The following is an 18175-nucleotide window of genomic DNA, read 5'->3' on the forward strand; positions in this document are numbered from 1 at the left end:
TGACCATAATGTACCCAACTTCTGATGGCTACTTTCAGCAGGATAATGCGCCATGTCATAAAGCTGGAATCATCACTGGTTCAGACTGGTTTCTTGAACATGACAATGAGTTCGCTGTACTCAAATGGCCTCCACAGTCACCAGATCTCAATCCAATAGAGCATCTTTGGGATGTGGTGGAACGGGAGATTCGCATCATGGATGTGCAGCCGACAAATCTGCGGCAACTGTGTGATGCCATCATGTCAATATGGACCAAACTCCCTGAGGAATGCTTCCAGGACCTTGTTGAATCTATGCCACGAAGAATTGAGGCAGTTCTGAAGGCAAAAGGGGGTCCAACCCGTTACTAGCATGGGGTACCTAATAAAGTGGCCGGTGAGTGTATATTAGGAGTGAAAAAAATGACAATTTAAGTTATAAGTATGCATTCTTGAAAATTACATACGTCAGTTTGATCAAAACATGCATTTAGTCATGGTTCCCTCACTGGCTTTTTCTTTCAACCTCATCTCAATGTTTATTTTAAAATCAGTCATTAGGGGCCCGGTATTTCAAAACTGGATCAGAATGATCTGGAAAATTAAATCTCCCTTTTATCAATGACTTTGCCCCAGCATTTTAAACACTGGCAGTTTGGATCATGGCAAACCAGATATGACCAGATAGGGATTTTCAGAACTCTAGTCCCAGCCCCTGGATCGGAACAGAAAAGCACAGGGCCAGACTATTTAAGAAGTGCAAGTGGTAGCAAAACTGTCTCATCCAAATCTACAAAGTATACCTTCGTACAGCATTCATTAGATTATCAATGGCAACCCACATGTCAACTAGTAAGCCACTTGAATACTCACCTACTAAAAACAAGGGTGATTGCGAAATAAAGGTGCCCTGCCACATGTATTTCATTACTTTGTGGTAATGTTTGAAGTTCTACCATGGACTTTTTGCAGAAAATATGCCTTGGTTACCTTGTTTCAAGCAAATTCTGGTGTAGTATAGAGGGCCTGAATGAAAACTGAGCTTGATTTGTGCCAGTTCTCATAAACATTCAACAAGCTAAACTGCTTGACTCTAATTGGCTAACAGCTAGCCAATGCCTGGCTATCAGTATCCTTTACCCAGCGCAACTGGGTGAGCTCATGAATAGTAATGAGCTCAGGCAACGACGTCAGCCTGGTCAGATTTTGTAATTGCCCCAATTTCGCCTCTTAATTCTTTTCTGTGGCTAGAGCTGACAGAGGAGGTAGCAGTTCATTTTCACAACATAACAGATATGGACCTGACATATTTCACAAAATGCAAGAAAAAAAAAAAAAAGAAGTGGCAGGGCACCTTTGAGTCTAGGAGGTCATGCAAACATCAACAAATTTTACTGTGCTGACTTCTATGTTAGGTAGCTAACAGGTTAGCAAGCCAGTTGGCTGTGTTGATGTATGACGGTCTAGGGTTCAACTTTAAAAAAGGGGAAATTAGTTGGAATTACATCATACATTGAAAGCCAAACCTATACACCCTGGGTCTCAAACTCACGGCCCGCGCAATATTTTGTGGCCCCCTACTTGACATCAAAGTTCAGTGTTAGTGCGGCCCGCGCGTTCTGAAACTTTTTGTCATTGCGCTTGTCACTTATGGGCAACTATAGTAGTCTCCTGACATTGGCGTTTGTTGTCAAAGGTTGTCAAGCTAGCTAAGTACCTGGGAAAGTATCAACGTTAGTCACTTGTTTGAAATGTGTTTCGGAGTGACGGATAATATATTACACTACCCAGTTCCAATCATGTCTCTCTCAAAAAGTGCCGTAAAGAGAAAGGTTGGCGACGAGCACAGGCAATTTCAGGGAAAGTGGGAGAGGGATTTTTTTTGTTGACCACAGGGGCATCCCTACATGTCTCATATGCACAGAGAAAGTTGCAGTGTTCAAGGAATACAACATCATTACTCAACTTGACATGCCGAGGAGTATACAAATTGCCAGGTAGATGAGAAAGAATCGGGTTGCCGACCTTAAAAAAAAAAAAAAAAAAAAAAAAAAAAAAAAAAATTTGTATTCGAGCTAACAAGATTTATTCAAGAAAGCAAACAAAGAAGGAAGCAGCAGTCAAAGCTAGCTACGTGGTGAGTGAGATGATTGCTAAGGCTGGAAAGCTGTTCAAGGAAGACTAGTTCATCAAAAAGTGCACGTTACTAGCTGCAAATAAAGTCTGTCCAGAAAATAAGGGTCATTTTAGCAATATCAGCCTTTCATCTAACACAGTGGCAGAGCGCATTTCTGGCCTGTCAGAAAACATGACCAACTGCATGACAAAACCAAACGTTTTTGTGCACTCAGTCGCTCTTGATGAGAGCAGGGACAACACTGACGCTGCGTAGATTGCAGTATATGTCCATGGTGTTGACAACACATTTGAAGTGATTGAGGAGTTGCTCACTTTAACTCCAATGAATCGTCAGACCACCGCTCAGGAGATATTCCGCCAGCTGTGTGGTGCCATTGAGGATGCCGGTTTGCTGGAATAACAACTGACGGAGCACCATCAATGACAGGAAGGAAAAATGGACTGGTGGCACTTTTTCAAAGTAAACTGGAAAAGGAGAATGTGGAGGAGGCCATTGCTCTGCACTGTATTATCCATCAGCAGGCCCTTTGCGGCAAATTCCTGAGGTTTGACAATGTGATGTCTGTTGTGAAATGCATCAACCATATCAGACCTAGGGGCTTAAAGCACCGGCAGTTCCGCGCCTTGGACTATTTTTGAGAGAATTGCCACCCACCTTCCCTGAGCTCTCCAGGATGTCAAGGGGACCATGTGACTTTTTGGGAGCACATGTAAAAAGCTCTTCTCCACCATGAACTTCAATAAATCAAAGTACAGGTCCAGACTTACTGATGGACATCTTCAAGCTATACTGAGGGTTTCAACTTCTCTGGCACCAGAGAGTAGGCAAGAGCTTAGGTTCTGAAGAACCGTTCATGTTCAGAAAGGAATTTTCAAATTCAGAGGGATAGTTCATGTTCAGAAGAAACATTCATGTTGAAGAACTGTTTAGAAGATTGGATCAGTTGTCCTTTTTTTGGAATACTTGAAACACAATTTTTGTGAAACACTCGATGCGGCCCACCCAAACCCAGACTTTACCTCCAGCGGCCCCCAGGTAAGTTGAGTTTGAGCCTCCTAACTTAAAGTCTTGTGTGAGGTATCATCGAACTTAGCAGTTCCCTTTTCGTTGGTGACGATTTGCAATGTCTGTCGTCAAATGACCTCAGGTGGTGTGCAAATGTACGTCTGTGCCAGTAACCAGCAAGGTGGTGCGAGGGCCCGTCCAACACTGCTTGCAGCAAATAATATTTGAACATTGAATGAGCAAATGCAGCCTGTTATAAATATGTACTCCACTACTCAGGCTTATGCACCGTCAATGCCACTATCAGCATGTGGTTGTTGTTACATGTTCTGTCCACTAGAAGGACTTCCAACCTCAATATGGCCTTGAAGGGGACCTACGTCATGGCTCATTGCATTTCTGGGACGCTGCTGTCTGTTTACATTATTTTCCAACACAAACACAAAAATAAAATAAAAAATAAAAATCAGTCAACAACTCAGTAAAGAAACATTATCTGACAAGAGTATTGAACTGTTTTAAAGGCTAATGTTGCTCGGTTAGCACAATGACAACATGTTAGAAAGCACAGCCAAAACGATGTCATAAACTAAGCCACAATGCTAATGGCCTTAATAACTAAGCTAAATGGTGAACGATTAACTGCATTTTGAATAATATCGCAATATATTAAAATGCAATTTTCTATATTGCAAAGGCCACAATTTGGTCACGTAATTTGCGAGATACAGAAAAAGCACAACATTAAAAAAACTAAACAAAAAACACTTAATGCCGCGATGAGTAGGATATTAAAGTGGACCCTCTCCCAGCTGTATTTCACAGGCAGGCAGCAGCTATCAGGTCCCCAGAGCAACCAGAGATAATAAAATTCAACGTCTCCTTTAACATTGCAAAAGAAGAGCTGCCATTCACTGAAATTTAGATTGGAAATAATTCTGATGAAGAAAAATGGATTAAACGTGAACTCAACGTACAGGAATTATATTTTATGCGCCCAATTTATTGGGGTAATGGCAGACTGAAAAGACTGTTGCCATTGTGAATTCCACATACATGTAATTTATTATCTAAGTGACTAAAGCTTATACAAACCCTGTATTTTTCTGTGTGTATATATTCTACAGGACCATCACATACGCGTGTTTAAAACTATAGTCAGTTTTATTTGATATTAGTAATCAGGACAGGAGAAGATCCACTCCTCTAACAACTATGCAGAGCTCCACCTCATTTGCATGCCGCAAAGTGTGTAATTACTACAGAAAGCATTGTATTATTAAAATTGTTCAAATTTGTTAACAAAAAAAGTCAGTACACAAACGCTCGGGTGCACCTAAATAAAAAAAACGTAGGCGCACCACTGCAACCAAGGCAAAAAATTAGTCTGGAATCCAGAGATCATATTTGAACAGAGACAGGGGTTACCATGTCCCATCATATACGACCACAAAGTTCATTTAGTAAACTCCATCCTTTGAGAAATGGAAAGATAGGGATTGAACCTTAAAATCTATCTTATGGTTTTGTTTTTTGTTAAATTCCAAACATCCCATTTCAAAAGGATGATCAAAAGAAATGACAAGCTCAATTCTCAAACATAAACACAAAACAAAGTATACCTTGATGGCTTCCACGTCTGCTTGAGACGGCCCTGTCCTTTTTTTCTCAAGCTGTGCTGGCACTCCAGGGGTGAATCTGAAAGGAACACACCTTATTAAGACAACAAGGACACACATGGGCTTCTCTGACCTCTCAACCAATGTAGTCAATCTCTTGTATAGCATCTGTTCTTGAGTCACATAAACTGATACATTGTCCAGAGACAGCAGTCCTGAGTAACACTGTGGTGAAAGTTTCTGACTTTGGGTTTTAAAAGTAGAGTTAAGGCCCATTTAGCTTTTAATGCAGATCCCAGAGTTTTTAAATGGATTTTCTTGCATTGTGAAATACTCTTAAATCATTTAAAATGTTTCAACCTTCAGGAATTTTGTCATAGATGACTGCACATTACAAAAAAGGAAAAACAAGGTTGTCTATCACTGTGTATTTTGATGTACACAGATCAACTGTATATGACTAGTGGGTAAATTGTGTGTAACTTATTACGTCATTTTATCCTGCGTCAGCCAGGATCCAGTATTCTGAGGAGCTGCTGTCTAACATGGACTTTCATCTTACGTTTTTGTTCGCCTGGCAATATCCTTTGCAAGCTGAGCACCTCGTTTGCCCTTGAACATTTTCTCTGCCTCCTGCCGTTCCTATGACGATATCACACAGTTAAAGTGAAAACCCATATCAAATACAAACTGAGCTTTAATCCGTGGGGGGAGGGGGGATGCACAATTCAAGAGAACTTAAGACATTCAACAGGACGTTATCTCTGGTTTAGACAAGTTCAACACATTGTTAATAACATCTGTACTACTGTTATCTTTGATTACCAATAACTATCAACCACAAGACCTGGCCTTAAAATACTGAAGACATTCTCATGTTTAATTGGGAGTTTCAAAAATTGGTACAATATACCTTCTGCCGTGCACTTACCTTGAGCTTTACCTTCTGAAAGTCAAGCACACGGATCTGTGGGATTTTGTTGATGACATAGAGCCTGTAATGCTTCTTGTTTGTCACTGGATTCCTTAACAAGCTGGAGATTCAGTGATTATTACAAATTATAATTCATCAGTGCACACAATAATTCAGTATCCAAATAATCTTTAAGTGTTGATTCATACCTGAGAAGAGTCAATGTCTTCACTGAGGCCAGTGGGTCCAAGTCACCCTACACATGAAGAGAATAATGCTTAAGAAACACACATTATGGTTGATGATATACCACCTGAGGTCACAGTAAACCCATCTAAGGGGGATGAGTAAAAAAATGTACATGAACAAAATACACTGAAATATCAGAAGTTTTTGATGAACTTTTTGAAATTGGTGAACGTCCCTTGCATTGAAACCATTTTCAAACGAGTTGCTACAAAAAGGTAATTAAGACTTCACAACTCTCTGTATTTGTCAGTATGCCTATGTTCACAAGATTTGTTGTCCGGTGACTTTCCCATGATGAAACTTGATTGAAGATAATCTCCTCTGATGTCCTACCTTGGTTACAAGCTACTGCGTGAAGGAGGGGTTTCATTTTCACCGGGTGCGCAACGGCTGCGGATCCGCTCCAGAACGGCGGCGGAGTCATTAGGTTTCCATTAAAGTGTGTGTATTTTCACTGACTGCGGAACAGCTGTGTTCCGACTCCAGCACAGCTCAGGCAATCCGGAACACCCCGGAGCAGATACTAAGGGTGGAAATCACCAAACGCCTCCCAATACAATATCATTACGATACTTACTGTATGCCACGATACAATATTATTGCGATTTTAAACATATTGCAATATATAACCTTTTTCCCAACTTCTTTTTCCCAAATCCAAATGACGTCCCCAAAACGAAACTTTGTCAAAATCTGTTTTATCTAAAAAGATCATTTTCTGTTTGTTCATCTCACTTTAAGTTTTATTGGTGCAAAATGGGATTGTCAAGCAGACCAACACATACAGTATATAATAAAAGATTGATACATTGCGCCTGTGTATCAATACAGTAATGCCATGAAAATATTGTGATACTATGCTGTATAAATTTCCCCCCCCATCCCTAGCAGATGCGCAGAGCTTCTATTTTTGCCAGATGCCAGAGAGCTCTGCAGCAATTCAGCACACGGCAGATAGTGCGGGATAGGAAGTTGAGCACAGAAACAATTTAGCATCCGGTTAATTTTCAAAATAAAATAGAGCGTGCTCACAGGCGGATCACATTTCCTTGCACTACACCTAGAAAACACAGCACAGAGTTGTTTCCCTCTACTCTAGATGGTTTTGTGGATCTATTCTAATGAATTTGCAAGATGTCGTCCGTCCTCGAGACTTCAGCTGTCAGTCATGGCCGCAGCAAAACAAATACGGACCTGGTGGGTGTTGACCGACAGCAGAGCATGGAGACACACACAACAGAGGGGTGTTTTCAGAGCATCCCTGTTTCACAGGTAACAGTCTGTCTTTAGAACACCACCTTTGTTTTTTGGATTAGCCCAACCCACTGGAGACAGATTGTAGATAGAACTATAAAAGCTTGTTTTTACTTTTCTGCGTTAGGTTGCCCTGTCTGTTTGGAGTAGGCTATATGAACATATCAGAATTGGCATATTTCATAGTATAATAATTGTTTTATAACCACCGGCGCACCCACCCGCAACAACGGTAGCGTTCCCCACACCCCCCCAGACCCCGCTGGATGTTAAGCATCTACCATCCAAACGCAACAATAATATCACGGAAGGAATTGTCGACGTTATTGCTCAGGATATGAGGCCCATTGCTGTTGTTGAGGGCTGAGGTTTTAAGAACTTGTTAATATACAGCGCCAGCACGCCACACCATCATGGACTAACCGGAAAATGTGAGGGACACAAACAGAAAGTTTCAGGGTTAATGCAACACAGCGAGGCACTGAGCTTGACCACAGATATGTTTAAATATGCAGTATATATTAAAGTAGACGTCCCTTTTGTGTTTAAGAGTAAACGCTTTAAATTAATAGTCTATATAGTTAAGCCGCTTGGTGCGAGGACATGCACAGCGCGCTGATGCAGCGCTGTCACAGCCGACAGACGAGTGTCATTTCAGTGCAAAATAATTAGGTCAAAAACTATTTAATATACTGCAAGCCTACAAGGACAAGTACAGTTAATTAATCTAACAGCCCCCGTCAATTTTTAGTCGAAATTTCATGACTTTAGTCGACCAAGATTTTCTTAGGTTGATTCCAGCCCTAGTGGCAGGCAAGCTGCACCTGCCATGTAGCTGCTGAGTCTCTTAGTTAGCCGAGTAATCCAATTTCACATCCCATACACAGTTGATCTCCCTCAACTCGCGGTCAACTTAGTACTTACATGATGGGGTGCCGCTTTCTACCCGTCAGTAATCACACTCTCTGTCTCTCAGCTAGCTCTGCAACCTCTCCAGTTAGCTATGTTTGTAATTTAGCTAATCTCCAAAAACAAAATTGTGACTGATTAACCCTTTTGTGCCAAATGCTTCGCGACGACACATCTACCGCCGGTTACTGCGTTGCTCAACTCTGAACCTCCTGTCGGCTGCTGCGTGGCGCAGCATTCTGTATTCGTCAGTCTTTTCATGACGCGTGCAGCAGAGAACGCAACGTCATTGGTTCAAATACACATGGGGCGGGTCCTGTTGGCTATTTAAAGCCATGTGACCACCAAAATGTACTGTAGTTTGCTGAAAATCATGTCAATCGATTAGACATGCATGTGCGTTTGTTTATGAATACATGTGCGTTTGTTTATGAATACATGTGCGTTTGTTTATGAATCTTGTTGAATATTTGTTTATTACGAGCGAGAAAATGGCTCCCACAGAGGAAGTTGTAGATTATGATGAAGACATCCTCCCTCCCAAACTCCTCACCATCTTCCACCTCAATGTCACTGCCCTCGCTGTCAAAATCCTCCTCCGTCGTAGCCATTTTCTCGCTTGTCTCTCAAAAGTTCATAAACAAACGCACATGTATGTCTGGTTGATTGACACAACAGTGCGTTCTCTATGGCACGCGTCATGAAAAGACTGACGAATACAGAATGCTGCGTCACGCGAAAGCCGGCAGGAGGTTCAGAGTTGCGCAACGCAGTAACCGGCGGTAGATGTGTCATTGCGAAGCATCCATCACAAATGGGTTAAGTGAGAGCAGCTCACAATTGTCTAGGTTGGTGCTCCATAATCAACTTTAATAATACACAGCACTATTCCAATACTTAACATAGTTAAAAAAAGAAAATGCACACAAACATTAACGTTACTCATTGAGTGACAGTTTAGATTTTGCTCTCATGATGAAGTGGACATGGTTGGCTGGAAAGGTTTGTCAGGCCAACGGTCAACATATATGGGGAACTCTCATGCTGGATATGAAAGGTGCAGTGTCAACTCCAGTCATTTTGGAAGCTACAGTTTGTTGTGCTGTAGCACACGTAGAATTAGAACAGTTCTTGTTTTGCACCAGATTGTAGAAGAATATCTATTTCACTGGTATTCCAGCAAAACAGTCAACTTTGTCTTTACCAGTTTAATCATATAAACTTCATGTTCAGATGGTTCTATTGCACTTACTGCTGCTAAAATGTACTCACCAGCTCCTGAATGTTGTTGCTTGTGAGAATCAATTCTGTCAGACTCTGCAGAGATTGCTCCAGGTTCTCACCTATGCGACTGGAGAAACATTTCATGAAGTTACAAGCATGCAACCACGTTCTGGTTGGTCAAGTGTACTGTGACAAATGTAAACAAAGGCAGTACTTTGTTAGGACAGTCTGACGTAATTGACAGTTTGTACCATCTCAAAAGGCTCACTATTACTTACTTGTAAAACACAGTCTCAGCAATGTGTGCTTCTTGACGAGGCTCAAATAAAAGAGACCCACATTAAATGCAGGTAAGGTTGGGTATATTCACATTTAAACAGATGCCAGTCACTGGAATTCAGTATTTTCTCTCGGTTATAACATTTACATTTAATTTCAGTTGGCCAAACACATGGACTTTGAACATTTTTTTAAAAAAATGTTTTACACACACACACCACACAAAATCAAACCCTTCTTGTCTTCCCCATTCCTTCAACCTCCAGCTTGTCACCAAGGTATAAAGAACGCCATTAGGCGTGTCTCAGAAAAAGTGTAACTACACTTGCAGACGCTTTATTGACATTCCGCTGACCACTGCGACTTGAAAAAGCTACACACAAGCATGCACATAAGAGCACCCACTACCACAGAAACAGCACAGATGCTTTAATTCAACTAAGCTCTATCACACTACATACTGTAATGACCTGCAGTGCCCTGCTATGACATGAACTACTATGACTACCATTTGTAGTCACTGTTCCATTATCTTTATTTTGACTATTATGGCCACTGTGCATCACACCCCCAACCGGCACCATCAGACTCCGCCTACCAAGAATCTGGGTTTGCAGAGCTTTCTTCCTAAAAGGGAGTTTTTCCTCACCACTAGCCATGTTTCCATCCACACGTTTTTATCCGAATTAAGTGAAAAAAATTTCATGAATACCAACTAAACGAAATATGTTCAGTCTCATTGGATTTTATCCTGATCGATATACGGCTTATGCAATAAAAGCTGATGGAAATGTTATTTGCAGAATAATTAATGAACTGCGATTAAGTTAAAGGTCATTTTTGTGTTGCAACTCGCCACAAAACGAAGAAGTTTTAGTTAATTTCCGCCCAGTATTTCTTCTGTCTGCACAGATGGCAGGTGTCAACAAAAACACTTGGAAGGGGACGGACGAGGAGACGAGAGACTTTTTGAATTGAATTTATCAGGAACTTGAAGGAAATGACCAACAAAGGTTATGACAAGTTGTGGGACGTCCTGTGGAGTGAATGGAATGTGCCAAACAGCGAGACATGTCACAAAAAAGTTGTCTTGCAGCGGTGCCGGAGGGACAATAAAAGGCAGTGTCATCGTTTTCTTATTATAGCTTGAAATGTTGCCATCAACTGGCACATAAGCACTATAACTTGTCTGATATTGATCATTTGTTGGTAAATGGTGCAATCCATTTTGTCTAGAAACACTTTGTTTGCAAATGTTGGCTTGAATGTTGTGCAATTCAGTCCAAAAATGAATGGAAACACTGTAAAATGTCTAAAATCAATTTGGTAGGCCAATTTGATTGCAAAACAGCATGTGACGTCATTACGCACAGGTTTTTCTGCGCTTTAAAGCAGTAGGATTGAAACACCCTTTCACCAGCTTTATTTGCACAAGTATTTTTTTTTTACCGAACTTCAGATGGCTCGATTGGCAAGTGGATGGAAACTTATCTTCGATCGCACTGCTTGCTCTTGGGGAAAATACTAGCATAACTGGGGCTTTGTAAATTATAGAGCGTGGTTTAGACCTACTCTCTGTAGTGTCTCGAGAGAACTATGATTGATTGGATGACCATAAATAAAATTTAATTGAAAAACAGACTTCCCCAACTTCACTTGGAGTCCGCTAACCTTATGTTTTCTCTGCATTTGTCGGTCACAGCTTAAAGTAAGCTTAGAGAGTTGACACTAGCTAATTTAATCCCTTGTTTTAGCGGAACTCGATAACGTCAGTAAACTAGAACCAGGCCGGTTCTACGTGAAAAAACAACAGCAGAGAGAAATAGACTAACTAAACATACTTGCGGTCTGAGAGCTTCAGGTGAGACGGTACCGTATTCTGTACACTCAAACGTAGTGACAGAAGGTTGAAGAAAAATAAAATAAAAGGGAGTGACATTGACTGTAGGACACGGATCAGATGTCTTAGGAGTTATTAATGAAATCATAGAGAGTGTATTCTAATAGAAACAGTACACACTGCAATTATAACTGTGAGTAGCCAGCCTCTGATCAAGCTTAAGCTGCCTCCACTTAAGCAGTTTGAACTCTGCGCACCGCTACGTACGGCGCTTTAAAAATGTATTTTTTTTTTAATGTCTGAGTAAAAACTATTTTTTCTCTCCATTGAACACAATGCATTTTATTTTTAAACACACTCCACTTCCTGTCCTTCTGTCCACTCATAAACAGCTCATACCTTAGGAACAGAGTGACCTTGACATTCCTAGCGCAGAGAGCAAAGCAGGTATTCGCCATCAAGCAGGAATCTGTCATCAAGGATGGCAAGGGAGCTATTTCCCGTTGCTAGGTAATGGCAGGTTGCGCTGCTGTCTGATTAATTGCTGTCTGATAAATTGAGTCTGCTTCTGTATTTAAGTATGGTTGGTTTTAACACCTGATGGATAAAAACCAGTTTCAATCACTTTATCAGCATTGGGAGGCAGCATTTTCCCATGGCCGACTGGAGACTGCATGGAGACTCTCTGCCACAACCCCGTTCCTTGTAACTTGGGCAGTTTAGCCAACTGTTTTTCACACTAGGAAGGTAAAACTTTGCAATTAATCTGCAGTTTACATGCATGCTGAACCGTAGGAGTGTGCCATTACACTACTCACTTACTATTTATCTATTAAATGTTTTCAAAATAGAAAACATTACACTTCATAACATTTTGTATTTACAAGACTCTTGTATTAATGTACACATTAGCTACAATCAGAATGCAAAACAATTTCCCCCAGACTCCACCCGAATGTTTCCTCCAAAGACCTATTCTGAGCCAAGAAAAGGCCTGAAAGTAGCACTGAATTCTAACAGGTATTTGGACCTGTAATTAAGGCTTAAACATTATAAATATCCAATGATGTTTTTGTATGTCCAGGTTCTATAAAAATAGGCAATAGTCAACTTTCCCCATTACCAGTAAAGTATACATTTCTTTGTTTTTTCTGGCATGTCACGTTCCATGTCACAAAAAGCACAGTTAGTAAACATTAAAAAGAAGGATGGAGGCTAGTATTTCATCATATTTCCATTCAGAGTGTGTTGGCTATAACTTACCAAATCCTGTTGTTGTTCATTAGCAATGTTTTCAGTCTTTTAAGCAGAGGAAAACCATCCAGTTTTCTGATTTCATTATCAGAGAAGTCGATAGTGTCAAACTGGTCCAGAGTAGCACCAAGATTTTCAAGCACTGGGATTTTATAACCTGCGAGATGAAAAAAACATAAAAATGCATTGAGTATTGTCTCTGAAGATCTATTTGATCTAATTCACAGACAGTTCAGAAAGCTCTAAGGGTCCGTGCCTCCACCTACAGGTCTACATGCATGCTAAACCTAGAGGTATGTAGCTATATTGTAGATTTAATATAGAAGCATAAAACCCTCTTCAGCCATGCCCCATGGACCGCAGGTTTTCTACTGCGCTCAGCTCTCCACCAGGTGTTTGCTGTCAGCCCAGCCGCTGTCTCTCACATGGCACACACACCATTCTCAACTCAGTGGTAGGTCCTTCCCAAAGATGCAATGATGTTGTTTCGCGTTTAAATGCGTATGTTGTTTATTTCGGTTACCATTTCATGTATGAAATTACCAAACCTGCTTGTCTTTCTCCGAGCAGTGGCAGGTTAGTGTTAGTGAATGTAAAAAATAATGAACAGAACAACCTACTTGAACCTGAATTAATTTGCAGGTTCCATAAATGAATATGAACGACTATGAATTTTGAACAAGTAATGACATCACCACGGGCTGAATGGATTGTAGCTGATGTGGTCGTGGGCCAATCAGACGTCGCATTTAAACGAAGAACGAAAATCATTTCATTTGGACTCGATAGGTTTCGAGAAGGCATTTTACTTGGTAATTTATCCAGGCCTACACATTTATTTAAAAAAAGCCAATATTGCAAACGCCCCCAACACTCTAGAGGCCATGTCGGCAAGTTCTGCTAACAATGGCTAGCCCAGTTTCTCTTGTACTATGACAACGCCACACTAACAACTTATTGAAAATTGACCTGCCTTTCCGCTAAATGTATTAAATTCTTGGGATCAGCAGCAGCGCTTACCTGGGGATGCTACTGTCTTAGTATCGCTTTAACTTGCAAAGCTGCTACTGATTAGCTAAGTGGTTATAGTAACGTTAGCGAACTATCTAACCCTACGTTAGTTAGGCTGCTGTCAGACGTTAACTTAGCTAGCTACTTTGTTTTGTGTAATAGCTAAGGCTACATTTCCAGTGTAATCGTTGTAAGCTATTGCTACATAGACATTTTGCTGTCCATATCAGGAGAAAAACACTTTAAACGTTTTAGAATTGTTAGTGCGTGAGGCCCGCGTAAAACCCGGTCAAGCTAACTACATATCAAACTAACGTTGCTGTCCTGAAGGGAGTTGAACTAACCTCGTAAATCCAGCTCTCTGTCTCTCACAGGGTTGGTATACTGAGCAGCTTGCTCAATTAGCTCCGCAGATAGTTTCACCATGTCGTGGCAAAGAACAGAGGTTAGCGAAAATTATTTTTGTAGCTAAATGTTCTGAGGCGTGCAACCAAGATGTCCGTGGAACGCTGCACAAAACCATAGACAGTTAACAAAACACGCTGCCGCCTGGCCGGAACAAAAGCTTCCTTCGACCACTTTATGCCGATGAAAACCGGCTTTATTTTGTCTTAGCGCCCACCAGCGGATGGAGGACAAAAGAACATGAAACTCTTGTTGCAAGCATAGACTGTTGATATTAATTAATTTTTAATCAAATTAAGTAAATTAATTGAAATAATTTATTTAACTGTCTATGATATTAATGGGCAGAGCGCATACGGTTCGGCAAAGTGCTGCAAATGTGGAATTAACTTACACCTGCATTCTATCTGAATTCCTGCAGAGGGCGAGAAACGGGTTGCAAAAGGAGGTCGGTTTCTATAGAAGTCTATGGTGAAAGGACCCACTTCTTACTTGATTTATTACCTCAGTAAACATCTTCATGAAGTGTTTTTGGTCTAAATTGCTTGTTTTAAGTATTCTGCAACCCAGAATTTTTTTTTAATTATGGTCTCGTTGATTTTAAACTCGGCAATGTGATTAACAGTCCTCGGCCTGTCAGTCATGACACAGTCATAGACAGAGATGGGAAGTAATACTCAAGTAGATTTTTCTGATATTTTTACTTTACTTTACTATTTCTTTTTTAGCAACTTTTTTACTTTTATTCTTTATATTTTAACACGAATATCAGTACTTTCTACTCCTTACATTTAACTAAATTGGCTCGTTGCTTAAGTTTTCTAATAAAGGTCGTCTATCAGGTGTGATTGCGATTGCATGTCGAGGAATAGCGCGGAAACGCGCCTTACACCGCGAACGGGCGCGCATGGCACACGGGGAAAAAAGTGAGAGAAAAGATAAAGAGACTAGCTGTCTGGAGGGTAATCACTTGAGATCGTGTGCGTTTTTGAGAACTTTAAGTCCTATAACTTACGTTGTCAGTTCATTTAATTTCAATTTACCGTCTGTGTGAAGCAAACTTTAGCGCTTGCCCAGCGCATTAAAGTTTTTCTGGGAGACCGCTAGAGTAGAAGTCAAATGAAGCAAAGTTACAAGTCAAATTAAAACCTTATCAGCCGAGCTAAACATAATACTGATGTGAACGATAAAATAACACCTGCCTGTTATAACCCTGCAGATGTTAGGTCCCAGAAGGCCTTCTTTGCCTTTCTGTCCACAGGCTATGCTGTTTCAGATATTCATTGGTTGCCACTAGCCGTAGCATGCAACAGATGACATCTGGTTGAACCTCCAAGGCTTGTCAGAAAAAGTTGCTGTAAAACATAGAAACACAAATTATACAAGTAGAACAAAGTGGAGAGCTTGTATAATCTCATTTTGTAAGAGAAGTCAGTTCAGTTTTAATATAATTGAAGTTATACAATTGTATAGTGTTAATCTTAGGGCAGGGTAGGGTAGGACGGCCACTTAATTACCATTTAGTAATTACCATTTACCATTCAGGTGGTGGAGGCAATGACGTCTGCTGACCTGAAAGGAAGACACACACACACACAAAAACACACACACACACACACACACACACACATCAGAACAGTTGCGTGATATGCACCAGGTTGAATGTCAGTAGTTCCATGGTAGGAAATATGACTGGTTTCTTAAATGCATGCATAAATGCTAACTTACGGACAGGAATTCCAGACGTACACTCCATCCTGGAATGCTCTCTTGTTTGTGGAACAGATTCATCTAAAATAAAAGACCATACAGTTTGTACTGATTGCAAAAATAACATTTGAATGTACACAGTCAAACATTGTATGTGACAGGATTTCTGCATTGTAGCCATAGATTGTATATATTGATGGACAGAGCATCCGGTTCGGTTTCTATAGACCTTAAGTGATGAAACAACAAACGTGCTCTTTTCACCTGACACATCAAACACACTTGGGACAGCCAAACCTGCATCTTCACCCTCATCCAGCCCATCACTGCTCTCCCCCACTCCTGTCACAAGGCCTTGGTACGGCAGTAGGCCTTTCTCTTGGAGCAGTCCCAATACTACCTCAACACTCCAAGCAACTCCTGTTTCTCAAACATCAATTCAGCCTCTTATAGATCTATCCAGTGATGACGTTATTGTACTGGGATATGACACCAACATGCCTCCTTCTATCATCTCAGAAATATTACAAAACTCCGTTCTACACTTACTTTTGGCAGAGGCTGAAAAACTTGTCCACGCCATTGTCTCCTCTGAGCTTGATTACTGTAACGCACTTCTCATTGGGATCCCTAATAAGAGTCTGCAGAAACTACAGTATGTTCAGAATAGTGCTGCAAGGATCCTGATGAGAGTGCAAAAGTATGACCACATCACACCCATTCTCCACTCATTTCACTGGCTTCCCGTTTCTACTAGGATTGAATATAAGGTCTCAATTCTCACCCACCAGCATCTATGGTAATGCCCCCCCCTACCAGAAAGATCTACTCACCCCTCTCACTACAGCACGATCCCTCCGCTCAAAAAACTCCAACCGTCTCTTACTCCCTAGAACTAAGCTTAGCACCATGGGTGATCAAGCCTTTTTCTCTGCCGCTCCTTGGACTTGGAATGCCCTCCCTGACCATCTGAGGGCACCACAAACCATTGAGACCTTTAAAAAAAAACTAAAAACATTTCTTTTTAGCAGAACCTATGTGTTTACAACAATGTTGTTGCACTATTTATATGTATTTTAAACTGATGTTTTTATCTTGCTTTTATGATCTTAACTGTAGCACTTTGAGTTTTGTCTTAAATGTAAAGTGCATTACAAATAAAAGGTATAATTATTATTATTATTATTATTACATGCCTTGTTAACTTGTCGATGGTCTTGCTAACATTCTGATATTCTCACCTCTACACCTCAAGACCACAGTGTGTTCAGATTCCTGGCCAGTTAACAGCCAACAAGAAAGTGGCACAAACACAGTCAAATAGAAAATCAAATAGAAGTAGTAGTGGTAGCTGAGATGGAAGAAGATATTATTGACATTGTGGATCCTGACCGGCTTATAGTTCCACGAGCACAATGGCCATTGCTTTCTTTGCAAATCCAGAGAACATAATAAGAGAAGCAAGTCATCATGATTGAAGCATTTACAGACGACTGCATACTAGATGCTATTATTTCAACCAGGCGTGTGCTTGAATGTGGTTTAAGGCTCAGGTTGAGGCTGGAGTTGGAAGTGGGATCAACAGAGACTGCCTCATTGATTTTTGGGATATGTTTTATGCAACAAAGACCTGTGGAACCAACTACAAGATCCCAATTTTGTACCGTAAATTCCAAGAGAAAGAGTGGACTGCTGTTGCTCACATCTTGGCCTTTGGATGGCAGAAATTTCAGTTCAATTCACTTCAAAGGCTTAGCATGCTCAGCAGTCTGGTGGAGGAAATAGCCCACAAAGAGATGGCACAAGAACCAACATTTATCATAAAGTGTTGGAAGCCAATTCTCAGGTCTATTGTACAAACCAGGAGTTTTTGAGAATTGTAAGTCATATAACGTACAAGTGTAACTTATAACTTATATAAGTTATCATCATAAATATCAGTTCATTTATACCTGTTCTTTTATTGGTCTATAGTTCTAAAACATTTAAAATAAGTTAGATAGTGATTTTGTTTGTGAGTTTGTGCTTGATGCTTGATCAACTTCTGTGTTTTAACAGACACACCTGGGGAGAAGTTGGAAACCGGAAACAGCTTTAAATACAGTCCTAATCTAGTCCTCACTCACAAGTTTCAAATAACTTCACTGGAGTTACCGTTATTATTGTTTGTGTCATCAACACCATATTCAATCTAATTGAATGGGACAATACTGTACGTTGCACTTGAAGAAGACTTGACAGATTCGGCATTCTGCATTCATTCACAGCAAGTAAATGGGGCTTGATAACGCTAACATTAGCACATGAAGTAGTATGGATGGCAACATGATGGAAAATGAAGAAAACAGAGATCTCAGAGATGCGGCAGACAAGCAGCAAGAC

General features: G+C 40.6%; 1 protein-coding gene across 1 annotated transcript in view; it reads right to left on the bottom strand.

The window, feature by feature from the left end:
• snrpa1 (small nuclear ribonucleoprotein polypeptide A') overlaps nucleotides 1-14286 on the bottom strand; it is a 16504-nt gene extending 2218 nt beyond the window's left edge. The window contains exons 1-7 of the mRNA XM_034877649.1: nucleotides 14023-14286; nucleotides 12677-12824; nucleotides 9343-9421; nucleotides 5868-5914; nucleotides 5677-5779; nucleotides 5308-5387; nucleotides 4749-4824 (exon numbers count right to left, since the gene is read on the bottom strand). Of these exons, the coding sequence (XP_034733540.1) occupies nucleotides 4749-4824; nucleotides 5308-5387; nucleotides 5677-5779; nucleotides 5868-5914; nucleotides 9343-9421; nucleotides 12677-12824; nucleotides 14023-14104 (615 nt within the window). The 5' untranslated portion in view covers nucleotides 14105-14286. The remainder of the gene's footprint in view (nucleotides 1-4748; nucleotides 4825-5307; nucleotides 5388-5676; nucleotides 5780-5867; nucleotides 5915-9342; nucleotides 9422-12676; nucleotides 12825-14022) is intronic.
• Nucleotides 14287-18175: the final 3889 nt, after the last annotated feature.

Source organism: Etheostoma cragini, chromosome 1, assembly GCF_013103735.1.
Source record: "Etheostoma cragini isolate CJK2018 chromosome 1, CSU_Ecrag_1.0, whole genome shotgun sequence".
NCBI classification, from domain to species: domain Eukaryota; kingdom Metazoa; phylum Chordata; class Actinopteri; order Perciformes; family Percidae; genus Etheostoma; species Etheostoma cragini.